This window comes from Enhydra lutris, unplaced genomic scaffold, assembly GCF_002288905.1.
Source record: "Enhydra lutris kenyoni isolate GAN:26980312 unplaced genomic scaffold, ASM228890v2 scaffoldscaffold46, whole genome shotgun sequence".
In the NCBI taxonomy this organism is placed as follows: Eukaryota; Metazoa; Chordata; class Mammalia; order Carnivora; family Mustelidae; genus Enhydra; species Enhydra lutris.
In genome coordinates, this window is record NW_019154130.1 from 6,179,596 (window position 1) to 6,190,044 (window position 10,449).

Below are 10,449 nucleotides of genomic sequence, written 5' to 3' on the forward strand. Positions count from 1 at the left end.
AAAGTACCAGCAGGCAGTCCAGACCCAACAAATACACACACAAGAGGTGTCCCTTATGAATATATTTCTGTGCGCGCACACACGTGCACGCAACGCACGCGCACACACACACACACACACACGACACTGAATGGGGCAGGGGGTGGTCAAGACAGAAAAGACAAGAAGCATTAAGTGGCACGGACACATGGGAGGGGGAAGGACAAAGGGAGCGTCTGTCTGTCCCCACTCTGGCTCCCACCAGCAGCCTCCTACCGGGAGGTGAGCCTGAAGCTGGAAGAACACGAAAGTTTCAAAGTGCAGTCGTTTCTCTTTAAAAAAAAAAAAAAAAAAAAAAAAAAGCCTCCTCCCTCCACTCTCTGCCCCTGGACAGAAGCCCAATCCCCAGAGCTGGCTGGCTGTCCTCGAGGTTGGGGCAGGACGAGGTCGTGGGGAGCGGCAACAGGCCAGGGATCTGCAGAGCCCGGGCCCACAAGGGCTTACGCGTAGTGACCGGCGTGCGTCAGGGGGTGATCCCCTCTGTGGTCCAGCTGGTCCTGCAGGCGGGCGAACTCGGCCAGCTCGTTGAGCTCCTGGAACTGCCGGTCCGTCTTATGGCTGACCAGTGAGCGGTAGAAGTGGACGGCAAAGACGATAAAGACCAGGCCGAAGGGGACCATGATGGTGGTGGAGGCGATGGCGGCGGCCTGGCCCGGGGTGATGCCACCCGTGCTGCCGTTGACGCTGGCCACCACGCCGCCAGCTGTGGGCTTGCTGGTGGGCCGGGGCTGCCCCGGCTGCTTCTTGAGGGGCAAGAACTTGACCCAGCAGAGCAGCACGACCTCGGCCAGGAAGAGCAGCGTGCCGATGACGGTGGAGAAGGCCCAGGCCAGCTCGATGTGGCGATGCATGCGCTCATGGGGTGACTCCTTGACCGAGTTGAGGTTGTGCACGTTGCTCACCGCCTCGATGTTTGGCAGGATGCAGGTGCTGATCATGAGCGCGAACAGGTGCACGGCCACCAGCACCGTGGTGCAGGCACTGAAGGCGATGAGCAGCCCCGGCGGGTAGTCGTGGTCGGCGTCCAGCTGTACCTCCACCATCGCCACCTGGGGGTAGGGGAGAGATGGGCTGAGTGCTGGGGCCCTCACGGCCCCCTACTCCCATCAAGCTCTTGGACCCTGGGCAAAGTACCTGGCCTCTCGGGGCCTCAGTTTCCTTCTCTGTATAGTGGGGATAATAGGACCCACTCACTCGGGGCGGACAGTCCTAGTGAAGACAGCAGGTCTGGAGCCCAGGCTGCCAGATCTGAATCCTTGCTAGCCACATGTCCTTGGGAAAGCCACAGAGCCTCTCCTGAGCTCCAACGTCTTTATTTGTAAAACCGAGATATCCCATCCTAGTTCACAAGATTATTTCCACGATTATATGAGAGTCCCCGGTACATGGTAAACATCTCCCCCACGGTCACCGCTGCTCCTAACACCCAGCTAGGTATGCAAACCCAACCACCACTAACGGTTAAGACGGTAAGTGTGACGGATATTTTACTCAGATACAGCTTAATTTAAAAAAAAAAAAGAAGAAGAAAAAAGAAAAGAAACAAAGAAAGAAAGAGCAGGAGCAGCAACCACTAACCACCGTCTCTGCTGGCCCCACGTCCGTTCCCTAGCACAGGCTTCTCCTTCATGCCCTGCTCCAGGGACAAGGAGAGGGGTAGGGTAGAGAGAGGAGGCCCTCCCAGGTCAGGCCAGGCCCCTTCTGAGAACACAGTGCACCAAGCAACAAGGAAAGCAGAAGCTTCCTAGAAGACACAGAGCCCAGTGCTACTGCACTGCGGCTGGCAAGCCCTGGGGCCATCTCCTCCCCTAGCCCCCCTAACCCCCCGCCCTGGGCCCCGGGCCCCACAGCTGACACACTAGCTGCTTCCTGGTTCCTGGAGACGTGCGGACCCAGGGTCATCAGGGGCATGTTCTGGGCCTGCCACCTGCTGCTTCTCACCTGGGCCTTGCAAATCACCCCCATGTGAAGGAGGCAGCTCATCAGATCCGGGCGGGGAAGAGCAGGCAGTGGGCACAGTGCCAGGGTCTGCCTGCCTGGGCCGGAGGGACTGGGGCAGCAAGTACCAATGAAAGTCCATCAAGTTGCTGACCCTTCTTCATACAGCGTTGGCTATGTGTGCAGCAGGCTGAATGGGGGAGGACCAATGCTGAGATGTATCCCTAGCCCCATACCAGCTACCCTAACCCTTCCTTACTCCTGGGAGAGGGTGGGCTCCTTCTTACCCCACTAGCTCTCCTTCTCCCTGAATGCCTGGCTCTGTTTGCTTTCACTTCTTATACCTTTCTGTACCCTTACTTTGGCCTGGAAAGACCGTGTGGGCCAGTGATTGGGAGCATGGGCTCTAGAGCCATGCTGCCTGGCTTTGAACCTCCACCTCTTTGCCCTTTCTTGGGCTATAAGGCTCCAGGGCGAGCTGCTTCAACTTTCTGGGCCTTGGTTTCCTTATCTGTAAAATGGGAATAATGGTACACGATCAGAGGATTGCTGTGAGGACTAAGTTGTTTGTAAGATACTTAGGCCCATGGAAAATACTTCGAGCCTGGCCCAGAGTAAACACTCAATGAAAGTGAGCTTTATTATTATTTTTCAGCTTAGAAACCTCATCTCCAAACCCACTACCTCTACATGGAATCCTCTGGGGTTTTCGCCCTCCTGGTGGAAGAGCTACACGAGGGATGTCAGAACAGCAAGGCCAAAGTGGGGGGCCTGAGTCCTGGCTCCAAAACGACAGCTGCTTCCTTGTTTGACCCTGGTCGTAACCCTCCCCTCTTGTCTGTTAAGAGGAGGGACGTGACGAGATGCAGGTCTCAGGCTAGAGCTGACATGCGGTCTGACCCCTTTGAGAATCTGGTGAAAATCATGGATACACCCTCCTTAGAACGTTCAGGGGTATATATATACTCACAGGACTTTTCAGACAATTTCAACGAGATTCACAGAATTTTTAACCTACGCTTGTTGCAACGGTTGCAACAGTTCAGCCCAGAAGTTCACAAACAATTCCTACAAACCTGGGGCAGTGCCATCAGGATAGCAACTGTTTTTTAAGATCACTGGTGGCCTAATGCCAATCCTGAGAATTCTTAGACCCCACATGTGAGGGCAGGCCACCAGGGCACAAGGAGTTAAGGGACACATCCCAAGGCCCCCTGGTCTCTGTCACCAGGCCTGCTGCCCACGCTGGGAAAGGGGGGCACCCTCTAGCAATGTGTGCCTCCTGCCATCACCTCCCCACCCCCAGCACTTCCTCTTCCTGTTTTGGCCTGCTGCCCCGGAACCTGAAACCAGAGAAGGGACAAGCAGGAGAGCCCGCTGCTTGGCTGCCTCATGTTCCCTTGCTAAATTTATTCACTTTCTGGAAATGTCCAGACGCATCAGGTCTGTCAGGTCCTGACCTGAGCACTGGGGGGACACACACACAGGTAACTAGTCTGTTCCCTTACAGAACAGATGTTGTCTCCTCCTCTACGTAGCCATGAAGAATGAATGGGTTCCTTCACTTACAAAGCTCGTGGGTGACCCTGGACAGGTGTTTCAACCTCTCTGTGCTGCATCTATAAAACAGGGGCCCATTTATGGTTGTTATAAGCATTCAACAGGTTAAAGAATATAAAACCTTAGAACAGGACCTGGTGTATCGTAAGCTTAATAATTATGAGCCACATCCTTCTTCTTCTTCTTCTTCTTTTTTTTTTTTTAATATTTTATTTATTTGACAGAGAGAAATCACAACTAGGCAGAGAGGCAGGCAGAGAGAGAGGAGGAAGCAGGCTCCCTGCTAAGCAGAAAGCCTGACTCGGGGCTTAATCCTAGGACCCTGAGATCATGACCCGAGCTGAAGGCAGAGGCTTTAACCCACTGAGCCACCCCGGCGCCCCACATCATTATTATTCTTTTACAAATAAGGAAACAGTCCCAGAGAGGTGAGGTCAGCTGTCCCAGAGGTTGTGACTGCTACCAAGTAGAAGCTCTGAACTCAAGTCCACTTGGCACTAGAGCCTGGGGAACATAGGAATGCTTTTCCCATAAGGATGCTGCAACTGATTGAACATTTATGTTCCCTCTAAATTCACACTTTAAAATCCTAACCCTGGGCACCTGGGTGGCTCAGTGGGTTAAGGCCTCTGCCTTCGGCTCAGGTCATGATCTCAGGGTCCTGGGATGGAGCCCCGCATCGGGCTCTCTGCTCAGCGAGGAGCCTGCTTCCCTCTCTCTCCCTCTGCCTGCCTCTCTGCCTACTTGTGATCTCTGTCAAATAAATAAATAAAATCTTTAAAAATAAAATAAAATAAAATCCTAACCCTGACTTGATGGCACTAGGACGCGGGGCTTCTGGGAGGTGATGAGGACACAGGATGGAGCCCTCTGAGCAGGATCAGTGCCCTTTAAACAAAAAAAAGAGAGAGCGAGCGAGAGCCTGGAGAGCCCCCTGCCCCTCCTGGGACGGGAGGGGCACCGTGAGTAGACAGCAGCGGTTGAGTCAGGAAGCCAGTCCCTCAACAGATTCTGAATCTGCCACCACCTTGATCTTGGACTTCCAGCCTCCACAAGTGGGAGGAAATAAATGTTGTTCAGAAGCCACCCAGTCTGTCCAGACGGACGTAGTCGCTGAGGAGACTGATATATGAGGTCTTGACGTGTAAACATTTAACACGGGGCCAGACCACAGGAGGTACTCAATAAATAAATTTTAGTTGAAAAGAAAAGCAGGCGGCTTGAAGCAGAAGAGAAATAGCCCAGGGGTGTCTGGCTGGCTCAGCTGGTAGAAAATACAGCTGCTGACCTCAGGGTCCTGAGTTCAAGGTCCATGCTGGGTGTAGAAATTGCTGAAATAAATGAAATTTTAAAAGAGAAAAAAAAGGGGCTCCTGGGTGGCTCAGTGGGTTAAAAGCCTTTGCCTTCGGCTCGGGTCATGATCCCAGGGTCCTGGGATCGAGCCCCGCATCGGGCTCCCTGTTCGGTGGGAGGCCTGCTTCTCCCTCTCCTGCTCCCCCTGCTTGTGTTCCCTCTTGCTGTCTCTCTCTCTCTCTTAAATAAATAAATAAAATCTGTTTAAAAAAAAAAAAAAGGCAGAGAAAAAAGAATAAACCCCAGACACCGTCAGCTCAGGCTGGAGAGAACGGACACCATGGGCCAACGTTCTGGCCTCCAGGATGGGTGAGGAGGTCAGACCCCCACTCCAGGCCGAGTCTGCCCCAGCTCCAAACTGGGGCGTAAGGAAAGAGTGTGCCCCAAACTACACTGGGCCAGATGGCTACCTTGGCAGGACAGAGACCATCGTTTCCATACCATTCGTCAAACTCACAGGATCAAGGATGAGAAATCACAGCTACTGGGACCTACCTGGCCCGGGGGACCCCAGAACCTACCAGCCCTCCCTGATCTTGATCTGGGGAAAGGCTAGGCACAGCAAAGCCTGAAATGCTGGGCACTCCAAGGAAGAGGAAAGGCCTTGAGGCCAAGCTCTGTAGGAAACCCCATCACCCTTATCAGCCCCGACAATTCCTGGGGCCATACATGTTGGCTGTATGTACCATTCCTGCACTGGGGACCAAGTTCAGCGCCATGGGGTTGTAGAAAGATATAATGTGGAGAAGGAACAGATGGCATGCACCTCAGATCCTGATAAAAACCATTCACACAATACAAGCCACTGTTTTTTCCAGAATGCTTCCCTCTTGGGAAATCCCCACACATACATATAGAGAAGAAAGTCAAGGGGGCCTGTGGAATCCGGCAGGTGACTCCCAGGGCCCCAGCTGAGTCCCAGAAAGATCCGATCAGATCAGATTGCAAACAGCATTGCAAGGTAAATATAGCCAGAGTGCCGGTCCGTCAACCCAAAATAAACCGCTCCCAGGCAGCCAAGGGCCTGTTTGACCCTCGCCACACCGGGCCTAATGGGATAGGAAGGATGAGAGACTGCCAACCCCACCGCACACTGGTCCCTGGACCCCGCAAAGGGACCACTGGGATGCCAATTTTTTTTTTTTTTTAAGATTTTATTTATTTGACAGAGAGAGAGACCACAAGTAGGCAGAGAGGCAGGCAGAGAGAGAGAGGGGAGGAAGCAGGCTCCCTGCCGAGCGGAGAGCCCGATGTAGGGCTCGATCCCAGGACCTGGGACCATGACCTGAGCTGAAGGCAGAGGCCTTAACCCACTGAGCCACCTAGGCGCCCCGGGATGCCAATTTTTAAGCATGAGCCAAGAAGAGGACCATGTGATTCTGCAACGGGTGGGGCCTGGCTGGCCTTGCCAAGCATTTGCCTGCTACGCTGGATGCCAACCACCTCGCCTCACTCCTGCTGGGCTCCATGGAGACCCCCACCACCTGGCGCCTGGAAGTCCGGGCCCTTCGGAGGCAGCCCTCCCGTGCCTGGCCCAATCCCAGTGTCCACAGTTGGGAGACCCAACTGTCCTTTCCAAGCCTGGGCTTCACTGTTCACTCTTTTAGGAGAGGGGGTGGCCGCAGCCTGGAACACGAGGGCCGCCAAGCAGTCACCCAGGGTCACTGGGAGCTGTCTGAGCCTGCTGGCCCTTCCTCAAGTGCAAACCATCTATTAAGAGATGATCGAGGCCTAGTCTAGTGGTTTACAAACTCTCTTGACCACTACAGTCCAGTACTCCAAATGTTTCTATAAATAGATACACGTTTATAAAAGAAACAAAAGTTTCCCCAAACAACACTTCTCCTAAAAGGCCCGGGATAGAGACTATCCTTACAACAAGCAATGCACGCTGCTCTTTTGTTCTGTTTTTTCATTAAAAAAAAAAAAAAAAAAAAAAAAAAAAAAAAAAAAGGCTGGTGCAAATCACTAAATTTATGTCTTAAGCCAAACAGTTGAACCTGCAGGTTCTGGGGAGGACAGAGAGGCCTAGGCCTTCTGGACATCTAGCTAATTCCAACTTCCCCAGGTTTTACCTTCCAAGTGTCATCCCCACCTCTGCACTCTGGGGCCTCCCCAGAGAGGGCAGGATGCCTCACCCGCTGGTGGGAAATGGGTATTGTCACAGGCTCCCCCACTACAATTACCAAACCTGTTCTAAAGACAGAATTACACGACTTGTTCCCCCACCCTACCCCCACTCTTATTTCCCTTTGTTTCCCCAGCATTCAGCATTGGGGCTTGTCCCTCTAGGGGTCAAAACATTGTTGAAGAAATAAACAAAGGTGAGACTACCATAGCAATAGCGTAGTTCAGCCCAGCCCCGGAGCCCCTGACATCTCTGGTGGGTGATCCATCCATCGGGAAGATCGCATCAGAACCTCCGATGAGGGGTGCCTGGGTGGCTCAGTGGGTTGAGCCTCTGCCTTTGGCTCGGGTCATGATCTCAGAGTCCTGGGATCGAGCCCCGCATCGGGCTCTCTGCTCAGCGGGGAGCCTGCTTCCCGCCCCCCCTCTGCCTGCCTCTCTGCCTACTTGTGATCTCTGTCAAATAAATAAATAAAATCTTAAAAAAAAAAAAAAAAAAAACTTCCAATGACATTCATTTATTACTTAGCTCCTCAACTTTTTAATTTTGTACTTTTATGTGTTTATAATATATGTATCATATTAAGACATATCTCACTGGTAAGGATACCGACACTGAGGCTAGCACTAACATTTTTTTGAGGGGTATGCACTCAAAAATCTGGATACTGCTTAGACCAGGGGTTGGCCAACTGTGGCCTCTAGGCTGCAGTGTTTGTAAATAAAGTTTTATTGGCACACAACCAAACCCGTTCATTTGCCTACTCTCTGTGGCTGTTTTCGAGCTAAAGTGGCAAAACTGAGGGGCGCCTGGGTGGCTCATTTAAGCGTCAGCCTTCAGCTCAGGTCATGATCCTGGGGGTCCTGGGATCAAGTCCCAAATCAAGTCCCACATCCGGCTCCTTGCTCAGTGGGAAGCCTGTTTCTCCCTCTGCCTGCTGCTCCCCCTCCTTGTGCTCTCTCCCTCTCACCAATAAAGAAATAAAATATTTAGGGTTGCCTCGGTGGCTCAGTGGGTCAAGCCTCTGCCTTTGGCTCAGGTCATGATCTCGGGGTCCTGGGATCTGCTCGGCGGGGAGCCTGCTTCTTCCTCTCTCTGACTGCCTCTCTGCCTGCTTGTGATCTCTGTCAAATAAATAAGTAAAATCTTTAAAAAATAAAAAATAAAATATTTAAAGTAAGTAAGTTAATTATTTAAATGGCAGAATGGAGTAGTTTACCATCAAGACTATGTGGCCTGTAAAGCTGAAAGTATTTACAATTTGACCCTTTACAGAAAAAGTTGGCTCATTTCTGGGTTAGACCAAGGCTCAAAAACCAAACAGGGCTGGCTATCAAATCACAGTCCCACAAGATTCTCCTCTGAAGAAAGGAGGTCTGTGGTCCTACCAGTCTGCGGCATTCCTTCTGGGGAGTATATTAAAGGCTACTCAAGGGACCCCTGGCTGGGCCAGTCGGTGGAACGTGTAGGGCTCTTGATCTCAGGGTTGTGGGTTCGAGTCCCAAGTTCGGTGTAGAGATTACTTAAAAATAAAATTTATGAAAGGCTACCCAGAAGTCCCATTAGTGAGCAACCTGGTGGCTTTTGCTCACAACCTTCTTGGCTTTACTTCTCCAAGGGACCCCACCCCAACTCCAAACACTGATTTCCATCATGCCACCTTGAGAAACTCTAGAGTTCTCCTTTGCCAGGCCTGAACCCAACAACCAGCAGAACTCAACAAGGTTCCCAGCTGAAAATTCCAGAAATTTCATGACAGGCACTTGTGAAGTTTTACAAAAGGCTTCTCAGCTAGGCAGGGAGCTCCCCCCCCTTGGGGCATTCGACAAATTTCCATTTATAAACAGTCTGGAGTGCAAAACCCCACATCTGGAAGGATTCAAAGGCCCAGCTATCAACCAGCTATGGCAGCCAGAGGGCGGGTAAGTAGAAAGGGCTCCAAATCAGACCCACCAGTCCATGAATTCTACTAGCTGGGTATCTTAACCTCTATGTTTCCATAAAACTTAGGTTTCTGGGGGTTTTTTTTAAGCTTTTGGGTTCTTTTTGTTTTGTATTGTTTTAAAAATCTTGTTTATTTGACAGAGAGGAAGAGAGATAGAGAGCACAAGCAGGGGGAGGTGCAGAGGGAGAGGGAGAAGCAGACTCTCTAATGAGCAGGGAGCCCTACTTGGGTCTCAACCCCAGGACCCCGGGATCACGAACCGAGCTAAAGACAGACGCTCAACGCACTGCACCACCCAGGTGCTCCTTAGCTTTTGTTTTTGTTTTTAAAGATTTTATTTATTTATTTGAAAGAGAGAGAGCACAAGCAGGACGAGGGGCAGAGGGAGAGGGAGAAGCAGACTCCCCACTAAGTGCAGAGCATCCCGCCCTCGAGACCATGAACTGAGATGAAGTTAGATGCTTAACTGACTGAGACACCCAGGTGCCCTGAACCTTAGTTCTTCGATCTATAGTACATACCTTTAAGAGCTGATCTGAGGATTAAATAAGAATGAAAGAGAAGGGTCCAGGCTCATGCCTGGAAGTTAGTAAACAGGAACATCATCAAGATTATTCTAGAATTCGGGGCGCCTGGGTGGCTCAGTGGGTTAAAGCCTCTGCCTTCAGCTCAGGTCATGATCTCAGGGTCCTGGGATCGAGTCCCGCATCGGGCTCTCTGCTCAGCAGGGAGCCTGCTTCTCTCTCTCTCTCTGCCTGCCTCTCTGCCTGCTTGTGATCTCTCTCTTTGTCAAATAAATAAATAAAATCTTAAAAAAAAAAAAAAGATTATTCTAGAATTCATCATGTAACTCTTCCCCTCCAAAATCTTGCATGGCTCCCTACCGCCTACGTAAGAGTTCAGATGGCTCCCTACTGCCTACCTAAGAGTTAAGACTTTTCAAGCAGTCAAGGCCCTCCCTGGAACATCTTCCCTGACAAGATTCAACTTTTTCAGCCATTCCTTACACACTCACAACTCCAAGCTACACCAGCCCTGCTGCCTTTCCCTGAGACCCTAAATTTCTCACCTTTATAACTTTGTTCCCAACCCTTCCTCTGATCAGTGGGCTCTTCCCCACACCCTAACTCTACCACTTCAAGGTTTAGCTGGAATCATATTCTTCAAGATCAGTTAATCCTTTTAGAGCAGTTCCATGAGAACAGGAGTGAGCGGGATTCCTGAAAACCTGGGCCAGGTACACCCTAAGCGCTTTGCAAATACTAACTCAAAGAATCTTCAGGGGCGCCTGGGTGGCTCAGTTGGTTAAGCATCTGCCTTCAGTTCAGGTCATGATCCCAGGCTCCTGGGATCGAGCCCTACATTGGGCTCCCTGCTCAGCCGGAAGCCCACTTCTCCCTCTCCCTACTCCCCCTGCTTGTGTTCCCTCTCTCCGTGTGTCTCTGTGTCAAATAAATAAATAAAATCTTTCAAAAAAAAAAAAAAA

General features: G+C 51.2%; 1 protein-coding gene across 2 annotated transcripts in view; it reads right to left on the minus strand.

Moving 5' to 3' along the window:
• Window positions 1-317: 317 nt before the first annotated feature.
• The window catches only part of LOC111156453 (ORAI calcium release-activated calcium modulator 1), a 14,526-nt gene continuing 4,394 nt past the window's right edge, over window positions 318-10,449 (minus strand). Inside the window, exons 2-3 of one of the 2 annotated variants that reach the window (XM_022517372.1) lie at window positions 763-1,088; window positions 318-711 (exon numbers count right to left, since the gene is read on the minus strand). In XM_022517372.1, coding sequence (XP_022373080.1) covers window positions 480-711; window positions 763-1,088 — 558 coding nt within the window. In that variant the 3' untranslated portion in view covers window positions 318-479. Of the gene's footprint in view, window positions 1,089-10,449 lie in introns of both variants that reach the window. The other variant, XM_022517371.1, reaches the window with a different exon arrangement.